The sequence below is a fragment of the Empidonax traillii genome, unplaced genomic scaffold (genome assembly GCF_003031625.1).
Source record: "Empidonax traillii isolate 1590-97213 ecotype Southwest subspecies unplaced genomic scaffold, ASM303162v1 scaffold945:size354297, whole genome shotgun sequence".
Classification (NCBI taxonomy): Eukaryota; Metazoa; Chordata; class Aves; order Passeriformes; family Tyrannidae; genus Empidonax; species Empidonax traillii.
The window spans coordinates 268,819-292,208 of record NW_020956138.1 but is presented as its reverse complement, the minus strand read 5'-3'; the positions used below and the strand labels follow the sequence as shown (position 1 = coordinate 292,208).

General features: G+C 47.9%; 1 protein-coding gene across 4 annotated transcripts; it reads right to left on the bottom strand.

The window, feature by feature from the left end:
- Nucleotides 1-1,983: 1,983 nt before the first annotated feature.
- On the bottom strand, nucleotides 1,984-22,927 carry HEPH (hephaestin). 4 transcript variants are annotated; one of them, XM_027903214.1, is made up of 21 exons: nucleotides 22,845-22,927; nucleotides 20,061-20,257; nucleotides 17,732-17,976; nucleotides 16,971-17,183; nucleotides 16,230-16,409; nucleotides 15,638-15,892; nucleotides 14,915-15,083; nucleotides 13,589-13,728; nucleotides 12,611-12,742; nucleotides 12,234-12,445; nucleotides 10,720-10,870; nucleotides 10,194-10,406; nucleotides 9,653-9,863; nucleotides 9,250-9,389; nucleotides 8,298-8,429; nucleotides 7,284-7,390; nucleotides 6,310-6,535; nucleotides 4,735-4,874; nucleotides 4,195-4,357; nucleotides 3,441-3,473; nucleotides 1,984-2,704 (listed from the first exon to the last, which is right to left on the bottom strand). In XM_027903214.1, the coding sequence occupies exons 2-21, from the start codon at nucleotides 20,219-20,221 to the stop codon at nucleotides 2,466-2,468; spliced, it is 3,462 nt and encodes a 1,153-aa protein (XP_027759015.1). In that variant the 5' UTR covers nucleotides 20,222-20,257; nucleotides 22,845-22,927; the 3' UTR covers nucleotides 1,984-2,465. The 4 variants fall into 4 exon arrangements, 3 of the variants coding, with proteins under 3 accessions (XP_027759015.1, XP_027759016.1, XP_027759017.1); XM_027903215.1 differs by lacking the exon at nucleotides 22,845-22,927 and adding an exon at nucleotides 21,887-21,908; XR_003573430.1 differs by lacking the exons at nucleotides 1,984-2,704; nucleotides 3,441-3,473 and adding an exon at nucleotides 5,148-5,188 and having other exon boundaries at nucleotides 4,242-4,357.
- Between the last annotated feature and the right edge of the window lie 463 nt (nucleotides 22,928-23,390).

Below are 23,390 nucleotides of genomic sequence, written 5' to 3'. Positions count from 1 at the left end.
AGGACTGGGGGGAAACACCAAAACTGGAGACTGAACCTACAAGAGGGCCCACACTGGTGGCCTCTCCCACGTGTTATGTTTGGCTGAGGACCTTTCTGTATTTGGCAATGACAAGGGAAGTAGAACTTTCTCACCAGTGACCTGACCTCCTTCCCACGCAGGGCCACTGCTGTTCCAGGGCAGCCTCCAGCAGCAGGAGGGACACACCAGGCTCACTGCCCTCCTCAGCTTTGCTTTCTGCTTGTTTGCTTCTCACAAAGCACATCAGCCTGACCCAAAGAAGATGGCTGCTCTTTGATTGCTTCTAAAGGGAAAGCTTTCATTTGAAGAAAATAATACCTAAATATGAAAAATAAGGATCAGAGAGAAAGGCCCTACAAGCAGGGTTCTCTGTCAGCTCCTTATAGTGACAGACTGCAAAACTTCCCGTATCAACATCCTTCTGTACAAAGAGACATAATTTCTTTGTTATACTTGATGACAATGAATAAGAGAGAATTCCTCTCTCCAGAGACTACCACATGGCACACACTGCTCTGTCCCTTACGCAGCAGGATCTTTGACTAGACCTGCTCTCTTTTGCTCCCAACAGACTGAACTCCTCCCTTATTCTTTCCCTGGGGGTCTTCAAGGATAGGTGACTGTTTCATCTCACCCATCCTTCCCACAGTTAAAAGAAGTAGAATCAGGCCTGTCTCTCAAGAACACCAAAGGATATCAGATTTATAAAGCACCTGCCAAGCAACAGATTTACTTTCCCCAAAATAGGAGCAAATTAACAAACAAATTGATTTCCAGAGGAGACTTTAACACCATGAATGCTAATTTCATGATAGCTGTATGATAATCACATGTCCAGTCCTGCTGTTCTCACATCCCAGAATAGTCAGTGACTCACACATGTCCCATGTGCAGCCTGAGTGGCCCTCAGCAGCAGCAGCTCCTGGCCCTGTGCCACCACCCTGCCTGGAGACAGCACCCAAACCCCAGGCTGGGCACGGGATGCAGGAAGGGCAACTCCCCCATTCTGCTGCCCTGAAGCAAGGGAATACATTTACACTCACTCTTCTGTCTCAGTGCAGGCTCCAAACCTTTTTGATCTATTTTTTAACAAGCTCATGGTGAAAAAATTAAAAGGCTTCCTTCTTGGTTCTTATTTCTGATGCCATAGCTTCTAAATTCCCCATGGACTGATGGGCTCTGTTTTGCAGCAGCAGCTAAACCAGGCCTGAATCTGAGCAAAGAATGCTCTGAATATGAATGCTCAACAGCCATCCAGCCCCTCACCAGGCTTAATGAAGTGTAATGAAAGGAAATTAATGAGCTTTGTTCTCACTGCCAAAGGAAAAGGCAGCTGGAAATACGCAGGGACCCAATATGAATTGAACATGATTAAATATGTGATAACTATTGTTCTGAAGAAAACGGTGCTGTTATACCTGAAGAGCCACCAGCAGTCCCTTCTCATTACAGCCATTTAGCTGCTTTAATTGCCCGTGAAAGCCACTCAGAATAGATTTTTTATGCTCTTTCCACTTTAAAACCAGGCACAGAAATATGTAAGCACTAACCTGCATCCATTTTGATAACGGGAATTCCTGGGGGTGAGCCAAAGACAGATATTTCATAGGGAACTGCTTGGTACCTGGCCCACAGGCTGAGGTGACAGTGACGTATGTGGGCATGGCTGCCACTGGAGAATGACTACCACAGCCCACGGGGTGGGCCACAGAGGTTAGTCCCACCACCCACCCTGGCCCCTGGCAGGCAGCTGTGGCAGAGGGAACAGGGAGTAGGAGGTGCCTGACCCCGATCCAAAGGCAGCCCGAGGCTTGCAGGGAGGCTGAAGGACATGTCAGAGCAAGGCTGAGAGTGAGGCACAGCTCTTGTCATGGTCCTTGATGGGGCACTCACTGTGACATGCACTACCCTGAATTTGTGTTGGCCCACCTGCTCATCAAAAAACAGCAATCCAACTCTAAATTAACAATTTCTCTTCTGTATTCTTAATTGATTCACAAAACTGAAAATATTATCCCCCCCCCCCGCTTGACAATAATTACTTTAATGGCTCACAGTTTTTTGGGAGATAATTCCCAACTCAGTTCTGGCAATGGAGCAAGACTGGAATGGGGCCTGAGCTAGTCTGCAAGGAAAAACCAAGTGGAGTTGTTCTGGAGAGAAGAAAATGTCTCCCTTCTTTCTCAGGGGAAGAGGAGCATTTAAGAAGGACCTTTTTCACTCGTTACTTGTCTTCAGTCAGTTCAAATCTCTTGGGTCTCTCACAGACAGACGTTTTCTTTACAGAGGGCTGAGAAGGATATATGAAGAAGTCAGGGTTCCAGCTTCCCCTCCTCAGCTTCTAGAAGTACAGTACACAATTGAAATGATGCCCCAAAATCTTTTCTGTGGACAAGGATCCAGCCCCTGCTCCAATCACACAGCCCAATGTTTGTACATGGCTTTTAGAGCCCGGAATTCTTTTGAGACATGAGTTTGAATCCGTCATCCAGGATGGATCTCCGATTGCGTCGTAGCCTCTTTTGCCTCTCCAGATGGATGACTGTTCCCAGGAGGATGCCGGCGACCAGGAGCAGCAGGACCCCCACAACAGCCAGAGCGATGACTGTGGCCTCTATCTGCCCTTGGGCCACCTTAGATCCAAAAAGCATAATCTTCTGGAACTCATCCTCACATGGCAACCCTGAGAGACAAACAATAAGGTATTATCAACGAGTTTGGAAAAAAGATGAAAAATCAGGAAAATAAACCACCACCCTAAACTACTCAGACTTTTACCACAGAAAATTTCAAAGGGATTGTATCTTCTGCTGGTGCTGCTCAATCAAATGTCTTCTCACATCTGTCCTTTACAACACCCAAAAAACCCCGGGCACAGCTTGGGCTCTTTTCTTAGGGGAATATCAGAGCTGAAGGCAAATGTGCTTGTTTCATGCTGAGTCCATCCCTTCAGCTTGTAGTGGTGATGGTGAAACTTTCCTAAACCACAGAGTCATTGACAGTCCAAGACAGGTGGACAACTCATCTTGGGCACCCTCCTTCAGCACCCTCTGAGTCTCTGCCAGTTCCTAAGCTCACACTCTCCTCTGAAGCTGAATCCATACATAGCAGGAACAACAGGGTGCAAGGTCTCCAAACTTTTCCACCTAACACAAACAAGCCTAACCAGCCCAACTTCCTTAATTCTATCCCAGGGCACAGACACTTGGCAGGCAGATAAACAAAGCAGTCTGGAGCTCTCCCCGCTATCCATCACAGCCAGGCCTTGGGCTGAGGTGCTGCCAGGTTGGCAGAGGAGAGGCTGTGGGTGCTGTGTGTGCTCCTGCCCCTCCTTGTATGATACAAAGCTCTGTGCTGCTCAGGGATCTGCCCTCTCCCCCTTACACAGACAGGGTTTGGCAGTGCTGTCCACACCATACCTGCAGTAACGCTCACAACTTCCAGCTCTGACTCTGAAAGGAAACAAAAGGAAGGTGAGAAGGTGTTGGGCTGAGCAGGCAGAGTTCAGAACAGGGCACATCTGGTGAGGACTGGATTCAGAGGCAGCATGGTTTCCAGGGCTTGCAAGTTTTCATTTCTCCTGTCAGTGTTTTCCCTCTCCACATAAGACAAGAACATTTTTGTATTGCCTGCTTCAGAGGCAGCCCCCGTTCCACAACACAACCCTTCCCCACTTTTGAAAGAAAAGTGCTGAGGAAGAAACAGAGATGGCCCTGACACTGGCCAGGCACTGGTCACCCACAGCCAAACCACTGGGGCCTTCACAGCTCTTTTGATTGGTAACAAATCTAAGATCGCATCACCGTGTGGACTCCATCACAGTCAAACCCAGTACTGAGTATCACTCACCTCTGAGCACCTTCCAGCTCTTAGAACAATTATTGGCTGAGGGCTGAACATTGCATCTCTGATACAAGCTAAAATCAAAGTCACAATAACAACATAGGCAATGTAAAATCCAGAAAACAATTTGTTATTAACTCCAGCTCCAGGTATTAACATATCCAAAGGGAATATCTTAAATTAACTGTACTTAGGTAATGAACTGCTCCATTACCTGGCTGCTTATGGTACATGTAAGGGCATTGTACGTGTGATGCAAACAGGCAGAATTTTGCAGCGGTAGCAGAAAGCGCTGCTGCATGTTTTACAGTTACAGTGAAAGCTCCCTACCTGCTCTAGGCAGGACGGTGAAGAGGATCTCCATCCCGGCATGGATATGGTCAGACACATGACAGTGAAGCAGCCATGTCCCAGGGTTCCCAACCAGCATCTCCACCGTTTCAAAGGTCCCAGGGAACAGATCTACAACATCTGCTCTATAGCTTTTGCCATTCTGTCAGAGAAGAGAGGCCATTAGCTGCACTGCTCTCTGCATCTTCTCAGGAGGAAAACTCTGCCAGTGTCACTAAATACCACCTCACCTTTTTAAAGCTCAAAAAAAAAAAAAAAAAAGCTTTCGAAAAGCAGCTCGAGGGCAGCTCGAGGGCAGCTCGAGGGGAAGTGAACACAATCTGGTAATGCCTAATCCTAGCAAGGATTAAGCTGGGCATCTCAGCACATCGCAGAGGTTCAGGGAGTCAGACTGAGATGTGTAAAACCACATCCCTTTCCTATCAGGGTGAAACTGCTGTGGAGTCCTTAAAAAAAAATTCAAGTCCAGAGTCAAGCAAAAGTGCTGATATCAGCTTTACCGTCAGCAGATACTCTTACCTTGTATATGAAGGTCTCAGCATGAAAATGGACTGTGTGGACATCAATCTCCTGACCCATCCCCAGCAGGTACCAGTTCACCCACTCTCCCTGGTACATGGTCAGCCCAGGCAAGTTGGCATAAAGCCTGCCATTGATTGCTGTGCAGTAAATAATAGAGGGGAAAAGGCTGTTAGTGAAATGGTAAAGGTGCTGCACCACCTCAGAGGAAGAACATGCAGGGCAAGTTACAGGCCACAGAGCTCATAAAGCAACCAGTGCATCAGCAGTTAGTTTCCCCCACATGACAGTCCCCCAACAGTTTGGCAGTCTCTCCCCAGATCAGCTACTTCTCCACTCTGCTTACAGCCAGGAAAAGTGACTCACACCCAAGGCCATGCTGTAGCTCAGCTCAAATAAATCTCAAAAACTACCTCTTTCTGTAAACCTGCAGTCAGCCAGCAGATGGTTTCCTCTAGAAGTCAAGATGCATAAAAACGGCCTCCTTAGCCCAGTGATGGAAAAACATGTATATACCTACATACACATAAATGTCTGAGCACTTTCCTTGGTGAACAACAACAAGGGGTAAGTCCTGCCAGCGGGCAGCCCTGTGGTGCTGTGCCTCAGCCTGGCCACACGTCACATTCCAACCACTTGTAAAATCCCTGCATGGCAGGACTTTATCTCTCAAGTAGCACAGCTGGAAGGAATCCCGCTGTGACTGCGCATGCAGGAAAGGGATCCAAACAGTGAGTTAGCTGACTGCCATGGCACACACAGACTTTCATTTTCATGCCCAGATGACAACAGAGGGAATAAGATGGAAAGAGACGGGAACTAAGGACAGAGCACCAGGGTTTTACTCCCAGATCTCCCACAGACACTTTGTGTAGCCTCAAACAAGCATCCAACTTCAGCCTACTGGTTCTGCTAGCTGTAGTACTGGGTTAACAATTACACCTTCATGTATTTGGAGAGTATTTATCTCAGCCATACAAAACCAGTAGTAACGCCAGCACACATAATGTAACTCCTCATTATTCTTATCTCTGCAGTTGCTAAAGGGCCTGTTTTGCTGAGAATATTTTAGACAGATCCAGATACAATATGGAAAAACCCCCTAACTAAGGTAAATAACATGCTAATTTAGAAAAATATGTTCATCCTGCCACGGTAGAAATAGCTTTTTGATAATTAGCTAACACAACTGAGCCACGTATTGCAGCCACACAGCTCAGAAAATTAATTTGAAATCTAACATTCTGATGGTCCCTGAGAAAACAGAATTAAATTAGTCTGACAAGTTAATTTCATGTTTGACTTTATTTCCTTTCCTGAGTCAGACACATCAGAGATTAACCTCTCTGTCCTGGATGTTGTATTCCTCCTGATAGAGCCACAATCATCAGCCCTCACTGCAGATCAAAGATTTGGGCTGTAGCTGTGCTGTTATATTGAGAATAGACAGTTTAATTCTGTTTGTGCCACTGATGAGGGAAAAGGATAAGGGCATTCACCAAGAGTCAGGCTCCTAGGTTTTGGGGTGGCCTGACTACTTAGAGAGGTTACAGAGTTAACACCGACTGGCATTACCGTGCATTTTGTTGCTTTCCACAAATTTCTCATCCATCAGGCTGATCTCCTCATGATTTCCCTTACTGTAATGTTTCACATTCTCCTCCAAGTACCAGGACTGATTTTCATCAAAAACCAGGAACAGCAGAGCAAACTCCCTCTTTACGTCCTTCCTGGTCCCATCAGACCGCAGGGCCCCTCTCCGGCAGACCTTCAGCGGCCCGATCAGCCCACTGTACATATCCTAATCAGAAGGAAAGAGAAATCTCTGAGGCAAGGACCTTCTCACCCTCTTTTGTACACAGTTCTTTGCCTTTCAACAATCATTTTCTGTTCCTGCATCACCCCACTTAAAAAAACCTGGTGCTGCCGTGCAAGTAGCCTTGTTGGAGAGCATCAGCCACCAAAGCAAAGGAACCATAGATGCTCTTACAAATGTAAATCTGAAAGTCATAAATATGAATGGTATCAAGATATTCTCTGCTCTGTGACTGCAAAAACATCTGCAATTTTGAGATAAAAAGGCCATTATTTCTGGGTTGAATGTGATGGTTTATTGCAGGATCCTCCAGGTTTTTTCTCCTGTGAAATCAGTACTGTGACAATCAATTCTAACAACAATCAAATCTTCCTGATTTATCCATAAGACCTCAGTCTGGACAATTTCTGCCTTTCTAGATCAGCCCTAGGGCTCTCACCAATAGAAACCATGACTGACAGGGAGATGTTCTAATATCCTGCAAATAACTGAAGGAAGGTTAGTGGCAAGGAGACAGTGGAATTTGTTTATGAAGGTTTGTTAGGAAAAAATAAGAACAAACATCAGGACAAATTTGAAAGATTTCCTCTCCCAGGAGGACACTCGATGTGTCACCAAGTGGTTCCACCTCTTGGCTGGACCAATCCCTAAACTGTACCCAACTCACATTGTTTTCTATATGGGGTAAAAAATTGGTCTAATTGGGTTTTTCTGGCTCTTACTTCTATTTTACCTTTACTGTGTCAACCGTGGAGTAGTAGATCCAAGGAACACAGGCTGAATCATTTGGCCCTGGACCAGATCTCTCAGGAACTTCCCACCGGTATGTCACAATGTCACCTGAGGGACAGAGCAGCACATCACACCAGGTGACACACCCACTTAAAGCAAGATAGAAAAAGAAAATCCTGCCTCTATAGTCCAAATTCTATTCCATTTTTCAGAAATTTCATCTTCCTTCCCCAAACACTGAAAGCAGAGCAGAAGCTCCCCTCTCACAGCAAGGCAGAGGAGTCACAGGATGTACACACTGTCTGATACCAGCACAACTCAGGTTTATCTGCCTTTGAGATTGGATCTGAATGGAAATTCCACCTCTCTTCAGTCAGATGGGGCATGAGGTGATCTTTCCTCTTTTCGAAGTGTATTTATGATGCTTATTCAAACTGGTTTTTAAAATAACTCTTTTGCACATTAGCAATCTATTTCAGAAAGACGTGACCCAGCTGACAGCCTGGCTGTGGCTTGTACAGCCTGGGCAAGTTGGAGGGGATCAAAAATTACACACACTGGCATCTATCATGAAACAAAGTGGCAATTTCACTCTGATCCTGGTAAGCAATTGTGCATTTCTCCTATTTCATACTATTGTGCTCATACATCTGCCAAAGAAAAGCAGGCCTCCACCATGCCATGGCTACTAAGGACTAGCTAAGTTGTTACCTGCCACCACCTTCCCCTTCCCCCAGACAGACCACACTCAGTGTGGGGGAATAAAGCTGCACACAGAACTCTCTCATACACTTATCCTAGAAGTCAGAGCAAAATGTGAGCTCCCAAGGCTGTCATTCCCACACAAATGGTATCACCAAAACCATGCTGGACCTGAAAGACCAATTACTGTTCAGTTCCAGTTCTCTATCATAAGAAAATCAGGACATCTGAGGCTGCTTAAGGAAGCCAGTCAAGCTCTGGGCTAAAATCAGCAGCGCCAGCCCACAGAGGAAAACTGGAGACAGGGACCTACCGGGGTTTGCCACTTGTGGCTGCCCTGTGTGCCGCTCCAGCACCCCGTGTGCGTGCACAGAGTAGGGCCGCGAGGCGTTGTTCTTGAACACCACGTTGAGAATCTCGCCCACTTCTGCCCACAGAAAAGGACCTTGAGACAGGAAGAACATACGCTGAGACCAGCAAAATCCATCAGCACATCTCCTGGGATACTCCCACCTCTCTCTCAACATCTCCCTAGAGATATTCCCTTATAATATTTATGACGTTCCTCTCCCTCTTCTCTACTTCCCAAAAAGAGAATTGGATGTCAGTCCCAATCCAAGTCTTAGGAAACTGGACTGACTTTCACAATGAGGGCAATGAAGGTGGTTACACATCTTAACTGGGCCCAGCACAACTAAGGCTTGATTTCTGAATACTGTTGTGCTAAATGTCGCAAAATGTTGATCATCCCTTGCTGTCGATTTCAAAAAATGTGGTAATATTCAACTTGGCCTGACAATGTCACAAGTCAGACACTGCTTGATTTGCAGCCTCTTTTGAGTGGCAGCTGCTGCCTCAGCCTGGTTGCCCTGCCACCACTTACAGCCTTGCACAGGTTTGTAACACAGGAAAAACAGAACTGGGTCTCCACAGACTTCAGTTAGTCACTGCTCCTCCACTCTGTTCCCCAGTCAGAGAAATGCAGTTGTAAAACATGCTTTGCCTGAGCCACGACAGAATGCTGGTGCAAAGGTAGGCAGAAGAGCCCAGGCTTTCCTACAAGCTGTGCTTAGGACTCTTCTAACTTTTGTCTGCAAAGCTGTCAGACATGGGTAGGAAAGTCCCCATTTCTCCTCACTTGCATACACAGCAAACACCTAAATATTCAGTGGGCCCTCAGGTTACTGCCCTGAGCCACTGCAGCCCTAGAGCCCCAGTATCATTGCTGTGTGAGCAGAAGGTGTACCCTCTACACACATCCTTACCCAAAATCCCTAGGTGTTCATCACCATTTATCCTGGCTTTGGGGGTCTGGAAAGTGCCATCCGTGTACTCCCTGTAAACTGCTTTCTTGTACCTGGAGCCGAGCAGTCCGTTCTCGTTGCTCAGAAACACGTCGGCGTAGCTGAGGAATGCAGAACGAGTGTTGAATACAAAAAACCTCACAGGGAGTAAGCAACTAAGCTGTGGCAGGGGGTCCACAAGCTGAAGGGATTTCCCAGAGCCAGCTTTGGCTGCGATGGAAAGCGCAATGACTTGGAGAGCTGCGCTACCATCAGCAGCACCACCAGCACATGCACCAGGTCACAAGTTGGCCAAGACACCCAACAGGCTCCATCAGGGTCTACTGGGATACTGCTACAGGTTTCCCCAGAAGGTGGGCTCTACCTCTCTGCAGAGTGGTTGTGCCGTTCCCTCTCCCAGCTCCGGTCGGGCGCGTAGTCCCACACCACCTCCTCGGCCGCGATGTAGTACGTCCGCACTCCAGTGTACCGACGGGAAGGAGCAGGGTCCCTCTTTCCACACTTGGAAACAACATACTGTTCCCTCATTCCAGACTGGTAGTGATTGCTCGTCTGGCAGTAGATCTCAAAGGTCCCTGAGGGGGGCAGGACGAGCAAAGAAATCAGTTGATTTTAAAGATTCCAGGAAACAGCTGCTTTGCCAGCCAGTGTCAGTATGTGCTGAGTATATCTGTGTGGTGTTTGGGCAGCTTGGTTGCCACAGGCCAAGGTTAAAAGGAGTCATTGAAGAAATGGCACAACAAAGTTCTACACAAAAATTGTCTCAGGAAGCTTTCTTACACAATAATCACATGAAGCACAGCTCACCCTATAAGAGTTCACACCGTGCTAGAGAATTTGCCACAGGAGCAAATACCATAATGGGAGACTCTTCCATCTGCCCAGGCAGCTGTGCAGGCACTCACCGCTGTTATCTGGCTGCATGAAGGCAGTAGCAAATGTGTGGGGGAACAGACTGGCTGAATCTCTCCGCATGCCGTTCATCTGCAGGGTGTTTCCCTGAAACACAGCTCCATGTACATCTGCTTCGCTGCCCAAGCCCAGGAGGTGCCAGGACACTTTGTCTCCATCACACATATCCAGCCCAGGCAAGTTACCAAACATAAATCCATTGATGGCTGCAAAGGAGAAAGCAATTAACTCTCTGAAGGCAGGCATCAGCCAGGAGATTAATTTTGTGCATACACGGAACAGGCCTGGCACGGGAAAGTAGGGTAGTTTATTTGCAATTCACCCATGAATACACTCAGAACATGCTCCCCCAAGCAGCTGTGCTGCTTGTGCACACCCCACCTGCTGCCTCCAGGCTGGTTTCATTCCAGGCCAACACCACACAGCCCCTCCAGCCCCCAGTTCAGCCTTTAGGTGAGCATCACGCCATGCTTCACAAGTTCATTCCTTGCAATGCCACAGAGCAGCATCCAACCATACCATGCATCCTGTTGGATTCCTTGAAGCCATCATCCTTCTTTACAGATGTCTCTTCCATTCTCAAGTAGTACTTTATGTTGGCATTTAAATACCAGCTGAGGTTCTCATCAAACACACTGAAGAGAAGGTAAAATTCTCTGTCGATCCCTTTCTATAATTACAATATGGCTGTTAATTTTTAAAACACACAAATTAACTACCCTTAGAGTTAAATCTGCTTTGCCATGCTCTTGTGTTCCCCTTTACCTTTAAACCTGGCTCACTGAGGGCCAGGACTCTGTCCCTTTATTCATGTTGAATGTTCCTCTTTTATTTCACAAAAAGCACCACTTTTGCATTTTTCATGACACTTCATATGAATAAACTGATCAAAACTCAGCCAAGGGCATGAAGTCATTGCCCACTTCTCCCCTCACCCATATATTTAGGTGTCAGTGCAAACCAGGCCTGAGACCAGAGCCCAGACACAAGGCCGGCCGATGAACACACCCCACTCCTCCTGCCTCCTACCACAGGCTGGAATTAGGGCTTTTTTAAATTACCCTAAATCCTTGCAAGTGTTAATTCTCCTACAAAATGCACTCTAAAACATGTGTGTTTCCTCACTAAAAGAACATCCTGGTGATGTCCAGACTCTTGCTCCAGCGTCACTGTTCTCAGCAGTACCAAGGCAGCTGGCCTGCCAAGAAGGCGAGCAATTCCCAGACTGCAGCACACAGGTGCAGGGGAGTGGCCATGCACCTTCCACAATTAAGCATTCATTAAAGGGTTGCCTAAGATTGTGGAGCCAGAAATGCCATGCCAGGTGATTTTTCTCTGTCCTACCTTTACAAACGGGTCCATCCCTGTTTTGCTTACACTCTTCCAATACCTGCCCATGTGGGCTGTGCATATTCCTGATCTCTCTGCCCAGCAGATCCACATTCCACCCTGGGTAGTGTGCTGACCTCTTCTGCACTCCTAATTTAGTCACCACTGAATGTGAACTTCCCCAGGGAGGCCCTGGGGGCAGCTGTCCTCATCCCCACTCCCCAGTGCCACAGGACAGCAGTGCTGGTTTATCTGCCACTTGCTTCTTTCACAACAAGGCTATCTCTCGCCATCTATCTGACACCTCCCCCAGATATCAATTTACTGTCTTCCCTGGACTGATTTCCTGTAATAGACTATCCCTGAGTGAAATTCCAAGAGGAAGTTCTGTTCGCCCTTCAGATTTCACCTCTCCTTCATCAAAAGCATAAAGACTGACATGGATTTTCATATGCTTTTTTGTGGTCAGCTCTGCTTGAAAACAAACATCCCTTGGAAGCCCAGAACACTACTGGCTTTTCCCAGGCTAGACCTGGGCACCAGCTGTCCCAGCGTTAACCTGACTCATGGCTTTGATTTGACTCTCCTGGACTTGCACTATTGCATATTTGTTTTCATTATGCTCTATAGTGTTTTGCTGACACTTTCTTTCTCTACATGAAAGCAAAGAATCTGGTAGGAGCAGGGCAGGTAAACCCCTTTACCTGTTTGTTGTTGTCATCCAAAGTGCCTGGCTGGCAGATGAGCAGAGGCCCCACTAAGCCCGAGCTGGGGTCTTTGACAGGGTTCACAGCTGAGCTGTACATCCAGGTGAGGCAGGGAGGGTCACTGGACGTGGGCCCCACGTGCCTCGGCACAGTCCAGCGGTATGTGAAGTTGTGCAGTGGGGCCACAGACATCCCATTCTGAGACAGGCCTTTAAAACAGGGATTACAGGATTATTCCTGAGGTCCCTGCAAAACCTCAGTTACACCTTCTCACCAGATACACTCATAGCAGGCTTTACTTTGTTCACATCACCAAAACACCCAGCACCTCTTAAGGGTGAAGTGGGTGTACTCAAGAAAAGGGAACCACCAACCGTCATGGTACCACATCCCTTCCCACGCCTTTCCATAGGACACTCCGTGTGGTTGGATGCTGAAGGGCCAGGAAGCTTTGTTAAAAAACGTCACCAGGATGGTGTCTCCAACTTCAGCTTTGATCACTGGACCTAGAAAATAGCAGAGAGAACAGATCATCAACAGAGCACCTCCCCAGGCCACCAGGCCAAACAAAGCAGCCAGGGCACCTTCCCCCAGGCTGCAGGGGTTAACGAGGAAAGGTGGCGGGTGCCCTGGCTGCTGAAGGGAGTTCAGAGGGAGCAGGGACTGCCAAAGATCATCTGAAAGCACTCTGGGTCTGCGAGAGAACTCAGAGGTGTCAGGCCTTCACAGGGGGAGTAACAGAACAGCCAGATGTGTGGGAATGCCTTCGGGAAAGGCCCATGTCTCTCTCCCACTACACGAACCTCCCTCAGCCTCCCAACACACGTGCCTCAGAGATGTGGGATGCTCCAAGCTCACCACAGTCTGAGCCCCTGCCCCAGCCAGCCAGAAAGGAACACCAAATCTTTACCATGCCTGTCCCCAACAGCCCCTGACCTGCCCTGGGTCCACAGAGCATCCCAAGGCCACAGAAGGGGCTGAAGAGCCAGGCTGCCTCTGTGTGCACACTTAGCTGTGACAGGGAGCACCATTCAGGAGAGGTCTCTGTGAGAACATGGGGTTTGCAGCAGGCCTTGAAGGGGCTCAGTCAAAAACATGTTAACCAGGAATTACTGCTGTGATCTGTTTAGCTTTAGTCACAAATACTACACTGTGTTTCTCAGATATCTTAAGAATCAGCTCTGAAGTATCACCTCCCACTTTTGCCTGTCCCACTCGCTCTGATGTGACTGTTGTGAAGCACCTCTGTGCCCCTCAAAATAAGAGGGCAGGTACAGCTAACTGGCACTCCCAGTACCAGCATCCTTCTCACCAATACTGACAGAGGATTTGTGTTCCTAGTTGATTCTCACCGAGTATTCCAAGGTGTTTCTCTTCTTCTGATTGCTGCTTTTCCTCACGGAAGCTCTCATCAGTGTACTCTACATACTTTGCCTTCCAGTAGACACCCCCAATACGGTAGAGGCTACGCTTGAAATACTGCTCAGCAGGGCTAAATGCAAAAAGCAAATGTCAGGTTATCTCATAGCAAAAAAAAAAAAAAAAAAAAAATCAGTCATGTTCCCCTGGTCTCCCTCCACCTCCCTCTGGCAAGGCCAGCAACATCTCCAAATCAAGCAGCATTTCAGAAAAGGACAGCACCTTTAGTTTGGAACCAGCACAGTTTCGACTCTTCAAAGCTTTTTTGCCCCTACAGACTTGTCCACTTGCATGTTCAGAGAGCACCTATGGCAGACAGCTCTCTCCCAGCTGAACCTGCCAGGTTTGGTAGCACAGGTGTAATCAGCACCTCTACACAAGATGTGTAAAGGAGTCAGTGGGAAGGCAGTGCAAAAACACCAAGCTCTTCAGAGGTCATGGACAGCCCAGGGGACAGCCACAATCATAGCTAAAATAAACAGCTGTAAAAAGATTTATTTCCTCTGCCACCACCCTCGCCAAACACAGACGTAGCAAGCCTTGCAGGAGAGGCAGCACAGTTACAATGTCAGTTCACAGGTCTAAAGAGCTTTCAGTTCTAAGGTCTGCAAAGTTGCTGCATGGCACTGGGTAAATAATTAACTGCTCTGCATTTCTCCTTCTCCATCTGAATGAGGTATATCCTCTCCAGCAGCTTCCCAGGGAAGGGAGGGGAGGCAGAGGAATTTCTGTTTCAATTAGCCAAAGCCTGAAGGGGAAACCTCTCACCAACTGGTATCATGGCCACTTGGTCACAGAATAGGTCCCTGCATTTCATTTTCTAGAAACTGCTTCCTGCAACAAGGCCACCCTAAGGCCCATCCACAGGCCAGCTCTGCCACCTGTGTCAGCTGCATCAGGGGCTTTTTGAACCACTCCTTAAATACAAAGATCTGTTCCTAGGTCAGGCACAGCAAGCAAAAATGAAGCCCAGAGACAAACATGACAGCTCATGTTGTACATCTGCTAGGACTCCTGCTGCCTGTGGGTACAGCTTTGCCACACAGCACTCCCACGGGAAGGCCCGAGGTACCCGTACTGCTCAGTGCTGTCTGCCTACAGCAGCCTTCCTTTCCAGACAGGGTGATCTGCCTTCAGGAAATGTACTTCATGTGAATAGCAGGCATGAAAAGAAAAAAATTCCACATTTTCCTGAACAGCCTTCCTGACACAGGCCAGAGCCCCCAGACACTGCCCAAGCCCACCAGCATCTCACTTACCTGCCTGCCTCACTCAGCTGCTTCCCACTGCTCTGATCACGCCCTGACGGTCCGTAGTCCCACTGCACTTCCTTGGCAGCTATGTAGTATTTCCGAACTCTCCCTTCCAGGGTGGGTGCCAGAGCTTGCCGAGAACAGGGCCGGACTTCATACAGTGCTGCCATTCCAGCTGTCCAAGACATGGAGGACATGCATACTTAGCCCCCTCAGCCAGTCCAGTGGGCAATGGACACAGTCTCACCTTCCCACCACTAACTGGACACCTTCCCTCTGCTGTTCCAAAAGGCACGTGGATGGGAGAAGGCAAGTAGGTAGTTCCCACAGCAAGCAGTTTGTCAGTGAGCAGAGCTTCCAACCTTAGGTATTGGATGCTATGAAGTATATAGATAAAAAGTGACTGGAGCCTTCTGCTGTCCTCAGCTCTACCATGCAAGCACCCCTTATAGGCAGCAGAGCAATTAAGGCACTGTCTGCCTCATCTCAGCTTTCAGCTGTACCTAATGTGGAACATCATACTCTGGTAGAAATCACCCTCACTAAGGCTGCCCCTCACATTAATAATCAACCCACTCCAATTTATCCAAGACAAGGAATCACCCATTCATCTGGAGTTGTTTCTCGTGCCCAAGGCACTGTCTCCGACTATACTGTACATCACACGACCACACTGACAGAAAAAATGGAAGACAAAGAGTCCAGGTCATATTCCACCTTCTGCCTTACCTTGTATGTGATCATTGACCTGGCAGCTCAGCAGCCATCTCCCAGTGTCACTGGGGATCATATCTGCTGTAACAAAAGTGGCTGGGAAGAGGCTGGCCACGTCTGTCCTATGGCCTCGGATATTGAGTGTTGCTCCATGGAAGTAGGCTGTATGAACATCAATTTCATTTCCCATCCCAAAGAGGTGCCATGAAACATCATCCCCAGCACACATCGTCAGCTCAGGGAGGTTGCCAAACACATAACCATTAATAGCTGGAAAACCAAGCAAGCCAGAATCAGAGAGCAGAAAAGGGGCCTTCAAAGCTCCTACTAGCAGGTCACAGCACAGACACGATGGGAGGATGCACCTAACCAGAACTCATCCTTCTCTTCTCTTTTGGAGAGCCTAGTTCCACAGCTCATTCCTAAAACGAAGGGTATAAAAGCTCACTCGTCAAAGATTAAAGCAAAACAACACTTCCTTTTTCTGGAGTTGCTGCCCCACCCTGTGACATTATTTGCTCAGCATGTGATCTCAGAGCAGATCCCGGAGCACTGACACCCTTGAGTGTCTTGGCAGAGTCAATGGCCTCACAAAGCTGACACTGACCATGCATTTTGTTGCTCTCCTTGAATTCCTCATCTTCTTTGTCTACAGAGCCAGGATTTCTGCAAAATGATGCTATGTTCTCATCCAGGTACCAGCTTAGGTTCTCATCCACCACACTGAACATCAGAAAGAAATCAACATCCACATCCTGGCGTCTTTGAGAGCTGCCTGTCAGTATTCCTGAGGGAAAAGGAGAGAGGAATGAATGCAGAAAAATCATACATCAAGCAAGAGATTAAAATAGCAATAGCAGAGACACACTTGTCACATGAACTGGAGAAAGATGCTTTCCCACCATCCTCCCAGCTCACCGCAGAGCAGTGAGCTCACCCTTTTCCAATATATTCCTGCCAATATGGTTCTCTCTTCCAAGCGGCTCTGCCACTGCATGGCTCTGCTGCAACACCTTCAGTCTTCTCAGTCCTGCTGAAATCAGCCACCATGTTTTTAATACACAAACTACATCTTGGACAAGAGTCCTGCATTTAACAAGGATTCAAGCTGCATTCTTGGATCAAGAGGCCTGCAAACTCACCTGCCCTGTCAGTAATAGATAAAGACAACACAATGACCAGTACCCTGCTAGAACACAAGTACTGTCTTCTCTAACCAAGCTGATTTTCCCCTGAAGTTAGGAGACACTCACCAGAGTATTTTCACAGCCTGTCCTTATTCATGTCACCACAAAACCTTTACACTACAAAACTGCAGCCCTCGGCTGCTTTTTCGTGGTTTTTTTACCTTTTTTACATGTAAGCAATGGCCCAATCAATCCAGATGCAATGTCCCTTGGTGCATCAATATGAGAGTGGTAGATCCAGGTCAAGCAGTTTGGGTCATCAGCAGTTGGGCTGTGATCTTCAGGGACAGTCCAAGTATAGGTGTAATTCCCTCCTGGGAAAACGGCATCATCCTTCTTCTGATCCTGGGGGGACATATCGGGATACAGGGATCCTAGAACAATTGAGCAATCACAACATCCATTCAAGAAGAGCCGAGATGCCCACACGCGTAACCTTCTACTGAGCCACTCTCACTCAACAGACCTGTATGTATGTACTTGGGTAGCAGATTTCAAAGTGAGATTCACCATCCCAAGGCTGAAATAGTGTTTAATCATTACTCCCTCAAAGAGACACTGAGGCACAGCCCACTGTAAGGCAATTTGCCCTGTAAATGGGTCACACAAAATCAGCAAGATTATTTCCATTCTACCTAGTGCTACTTTGCCTTCAATTCTGCACTGTGGCCCCACAGTCAGCCTCTTTACAATTTCTAGGGTTAATCAGTGTTTTGGAGGTTCTTCCAAAACCAAGAAACCTGGGCCATGTACTGTAATGCACAAGTCAGGAAACTACTCCCAGTCCCCCGACCCTGCTAACCCAACACCAACCAAGTGCAGTTGCTTTCCAGCTGGGGCTTTACAGACAGCTCTCCTTCACACATACTCCTAAGTTCCCAGTGAGTAAAATCTGTCTCTGTGATGGCAGTGGCTCATTTACCTTCAGAGTCCTTTTCGTAGAAAACACCATGAGGATGGATTGTATACGGTCGAGTAGCAAAATTTTTTAGGTGTACTTTAATGGTATCTCCCACTTCTGCTCGGATGACAGGCCCAAGAAACCCCAGCCAGCCAGGTTTGGGGATCTCAGTGGTGTACGTGGAGTCCATGTATTGCTTATAAACAGATTTCTTGTACGTGCTTCCCACCCTGTCTTTCCCAGGCTGGAGGAAGGCTGCGGCCTGGCTGTTAAATTCAAAGGGAAAGGCATCGTTATATCCAACAGCTGGTTGATAGCGCAGTACAGTGACACTGACACTCCACCTTCCCAGGTACAGCTGAAAACTCGGGCATTAGAGGACCCTGAGATGCTCTAAGCCACCCCTGCATGGCCACAACTTCAACCTCACCTCTTCATCAAGGGACACGAAGTGCACCCCTGAACTGTGCCCTATGAACAAGGAATGGGAAGGATAGTGGCTCCCTGACAATCCCATGTGGGTGTTGCAGGAAGGACCTTTCTCATGCCTCCTTCAGCCTTCACTGGGCTCTGAGAAACGCACTTCAATTTCTATGGGGCATTTGCAGCTAAATCCCAAGGCAGGAGGAGAAGTTTCCTGAGCTCTCTGGCCAAAATTGATAGTCTGAAATGTTATTTTATACTTAACAGATTCTGAATTTCTTGCAGAATGACAGATGAGTCAGGCAGGTACGTACCCAGCATGCAACCAGCTTCCAGAGTTAAAACCTCATACAGGTACTAAAGTTCAACTCATGAGCATATTTGCTCTTTATGGCTAATTCTTAATAGATAAGAGATGAATCATGGTCCAGGTACTAATGGAACCAGCCTAAATGAGAGATGAGGTTACTCCCCCAACTTCCCCCTTTGGATCAATCACCACAGCAGTAGAACAGCCCTGGAAGGGAGGCAAACTCTAACACACAAATCAGAGCATGAACAGCTGAGACTGAGATATTAAGCATTGCACTTTTCATTCAAAAAGGTACAGGGCGGGGCTGCAGCTATGCAATCCAGAGCTCAGCCCTTTGCCAAGTCAGCCCTGCAGCCATCATCTGCAAAGAGTTTAAGTTAATTCACAATTCATTTTATAGATCTGAGTCTTTCCCCACAGTCCATTTCTTCCCAACAAAAAATTTTTTCGAAGATTTTACTACCTCTATTGTTCATATTGCCATCACATCCCTTTCTAACTGCCAGCAATTTCACTTCTGCAATCATTGTACAAAGAAGTCCCATTAGCTAATTGTTTGCAGTGACAGAACAGTTTTTAAATTCCTTTTAAGTTCAGTGGCCTTGAATTTCATTTCCTTCTCTTCATGTGTTATGAGAGAAAGCAAACAAAAACCACTGCAATCACTATCACTTCAGGAATCAGTGATAACATCTTTATTAACCCTGAATTTTGGGGGGTTTCCTGTGAACTAATTTACACCTATACAGCATCTCCAGAGAACAGAGACTTTTCCAAGCTAAACTGACAGACCCTGATGTTTCTGTGAACCCCCCCTCTTCCTGCTGTGCTGGTTCTGAAGGATAAACCCGAGTGTTAGTTATCATGGAGGGGTAAAGGACAGAGAGCAGGTCAAGAAATACTGGCTATTCACCACAGAAAATGAGGGCAGGGGAAAGAGCACAAATGCCTTCAAAAGTCTTTGGAAAGCTATTAAACAACAAAACAAACCACATACACAAAAACACCCACTAAAGAAAAAAACCAAACACCCGCCAAAATAAAAACCAAAACCTGTTTTTGTAATGACTCAAAATAATTATAGCAGTTTCCAGATTTACTTTTGCAAGAAAAACAAAAATATTTTTCAAACAGTCCCTAAAATCTCATGCAGGAAGCTCCATTAAGTCTAAGGCTCGAAATTCCATTGAAACAAAAAGCTGACTCTGAAGTCATTTACCTCAAGATAAAAAGTCATCCTGCCTCAGGATACACAAGCTGATCACCAGCTAGAGCTAAGCAAAATGAAACCTCAGGGCAGAGCATTGCACAATCTGGGCTATTTTAGAACAAACTGTTCTGTATTCTGTTTTGCTGGGTTTTGTTGTTTGTTTTTTTTCCATGCACTTCCCTCCAGTGTATGGGCTCTGGATGCTTCAAACTGACCATTCCTTTTCCCACTGACACAGGTTCTATGCTCCTATGATAAAACTAGTTAAACATTAAGCTCATAGAGATCAGAATCTATCAGTGCGTCTCTTGCTTGCTCAGATGCTCAAAATACTTGCAAAAATTACACATCAAATGACAATTTGAAGTCAGTCCCAGATTAAATTCTCTTAGAGCCAGACATACCGGTTATGAGCAATGCTCTGGTTAGCAAGCACATTCCTCCCTGTTGGAGCATAGTTCCAGTCCACCTCATGGATCCCCAGGTAATAGACTCGTGTGACCCCCTCAGCAAATATGGGTGACAGCGTGGGGACACAGAGCAGCAACCACCAGACCAATCCCATCACAGCCTGAAGGGAAAGTGCTTTTGGAGGTTTCACCTGTTTTGAAAAAACAAAGACAATGAAACAGAATATGATCACCTAGGTTGAAGGTACTGGACATTTTAAGAGAGTATGAAGAAGTCCTATTGGGATTGTTTTTCAAACATCCAAGAAGGAAATCACTCCATAATAGAATTAATGCACAAGGTGGATAGAGATCACGCCTTGCTAACGAGCCCCCAGTACCAAATGTGCTGCTCTCATAGTAGTTTGAGTAACCCTCTTTTCACCGTTGCTGATGTTCCAAATCATCTTACAGGTCCACATACAGAGCTCAGGGAAACAGTCCTGAGTATATATCTGTATATTTTAAACTCTCGCCAAGATCTATATATTCTAAGTCACCTGAGGAAGTACAGTTTAGTCACTAGGAAGTAATTTTAAATTTTAACTTCATTAAAGATAGCTCTTACAGAGCAGTTCTCTGTAACCCAGGAGAATATCTCAAACAGGCTGCACAAGGCTTTTTGCTTTTTGTTCCATTAAATATTTTCTCCATGATTATGACCGCAAAGTAGCTTACTCATAAAACTTCCAATTGACATCAAACTTGGTGTGATCAAGCACCAGAAATACCCTGAAGAGAGTTGGGGAAAAGTTGGGGAAACTGTCTGAAATCATTAAAATACAGTTCTGTCAAGACAGGTTCAAAAAGCCACCTGTATGAAGGAGAAGCTGATGCAATATGGGACAGTAGAATTACACCAAAGGATAAGGAAGGGTTAGAACAGATGAAATGTTTAAGAAAGGTCTTATCCAGTGATACCGTAAACAAAGCTGGATGTAACAAGCAATCAAACTGTTCCTAAACCAGATGTCCAGCTCTTCAGACACGTAACAGCAACTCAGAGCATGTTCAGCAGAGAGAAACAGAAAGTAAGAGAATGAGAAACATGACCTAACAACAAAGCTCAAGGGACTCAGTTTTCCTTAATCTCATACAGAAGGGAATGGTGATGTAACACCGTGGCAAACAAAGGCTTTTTCATAAAGAGACTGTCATTACTTATTCTCCCCATCTTTGTAACAGCAACACGAACGTATCAGGTTTATCTGCAGGAAGCTGGGTATTCTGCGAGCTTTCAGCCAGCATGGCACACAGCAGCTTTGAAACCTCTTACCACATCTGATACCCAACAGACAGGATTCAGCCACAGCACATGGCAATGGACTAGACAGCTTTCAAAGCTTCATTTCGGATTTCCAAACATGCTGTGCTGTTCTCAGAAGCTAATGATGATCAAGTATTGCTGATTTCAAATAGTCGTTAAATTGAGAAGTTGAGACAAAGCAACTCTCAACTTGGAAACACCTTCTTTCCTACCTTTCCTGGAAGGGGGTTGTAGGGATCTCTAAATCAGAGATGGTTTTGATCCATCGACACGGTATAGCTCTGCTCCAGTGGCTCCACCTGAGAAACTCAGATACAGAGCAGCCCCTTCCCCGTGGCCCTGGCAGTGTGGGGACTAGAGCAGCACTGGCTCAGCCCCACTGCCACACACCATCCTTATTGCCTGCTACTGCTGCCCCAGAACCCATCCCTGATCATGGGGAGGTGAAATACTTGCCCTGAACCACTCTATGCTAGTAAGGAGGATTCAAAGGAAGGGCTTCAGAAAGCTGTACCTGTGCTGTTTCACACGGCAGATGACCAAAAGGCAGCACAGAAAGAAACAGGCAGCGTTGCCAGCCCTCAGCCCAGAACCTGACACTCTGCCGGCACACACCCGAGGGAAGGGCGCGGGATGCTCCTGACTCAGCCCAAGATGTGGCCTCCGTGTCAATGCAGGGCAAAGTACACAGGGTGGCCTCCTCAAGGCCTTGGAGCCACCGAGCCCAGGGAGCCAGGGCAGGCTGGTCTTCGAGTCCTCCCACCTCAATGCAGGCAGTACCACATCCCAGGAAAGGGCAGAGCTCAGACTACAAGGGTGAACAGCAGCTCTCGAAGCTGGTTGTGAAAACTGGCAATGGAGACAAACTCCCTGCACCAGCGCACTCCTCCTGTGTGGCAGAGGCCCTGCTGCACTCAGCACCACAGCACCCATCAAACAGCCAGAAATCCTGGCATTCTAAGTGCTCTGGCACTGAAAATAGGCAAGGGCAAGTCTTTGAGACAGCCCTACTGAACCTTTACAAGAGTTCCACCTGGGCTCTGGCTAGAGCTTAACCACGAGACTGCACTCACCTCTGAGGCAATTCTAGGGTATGGCAAATGAACGCAGATGCAACAAGTGAGACCGAATCTGTGCCCACATTCCCCTCCCAGTGACTAAGCACCATTTGCTCCACTAGTGCAAGGTGAAGGTGGTCCAAAACCTTAGATTCTTTTCAAAATATTTAATTTTTCTTTGATAATAATATATGTCTTAAGGAAAGGAATTTAAAAAAAAAAAAAAAAAAGAAACAAAACCAAAACCAGCCCAAACTTTGTATTACATTCATCCCTAAAAAACTTTGCATTTTACAGTAGAACACCCCCACCCCACTCCCCCAGGAGTGCCCTTTGCCAGGTCCCCAACAGCACAGGGATCGCGAGAGCGAGGGGAAAGCACTGAGGGAAGGTGCGGGGCGGCTCATCCCTTACGTGCGAGCGGGACGCGGCTCGGCGGGGCTGCGGAGCGGGACGCGGGAGCACCGGCGACAACGAGTCCGGGCGGGACAAAGGGGCACCGCTTCAGCGGACCGTCCGAGCCCGCCCCGCCCCACCCCGGCCCACCCCGGCCTGCCCCCGCCCCGCAGCGCCGCCCGCCCCCGCCCCGTCCCGCCCGCCGGGAGGGCCCGGCTGCTCCGCCCCGCACCTGCAGCAGCGCCGCGACCGCACGCGCGGGGCGGTGTCCGCACCTGCCCGCCCCGCCCAGGGCTGGCTCGCCCACCGGTGCGGGGAGCCCCGAGGAAGCCCGGAGAGCCCCGGCCGGGCGGCGGGCGGTGCCGGGCCGGGGAGCCCCGAGGAAGCCCGGAGAGCCCCGGCCGGGCGGCGGGCGGTGCCGGGCCGGGGAGCCCCGAGGAAGCCCGGAGAGCCCCGGCCGGGCGGCGGGCGGTGCCGGGCCGGGGGGAGGGGGGGGGGGGGGGGGGGGGGGGGGGGGGGGGGGGGGGGGGGGGGGGGGGGGGGGGGGGGGGGGGGGGGGGGGGG

What these genes read in the sequence shown, in the direction of transcription:
- HEPH (XM_027903214.1), bottom strand. Translation starts at nt 20,221, where the DNA reads ATGGGATTGGTCTGGTGGTTGCTGCTCTGTGTCCCCACGCTGTCACCC. An exon ending in ATTGCTTACATGTAAAAAAG is followed by an intron (nt 16,410 to 16,970) that starts GTAAAAAAACCA and finishes CTTTTCCCTCAG; the next exon opens with GAATACTGACAGGCAGCTCT. An exon ending in AGGGATGTGGTACCATGACG is followed by an intron (nt 12,446 to 12,610) that starts GTTGGTGGTTCC and finishes CCTGTTTTAAAG; the next exon opens with GCCTGTCTCAGAATGGGATG.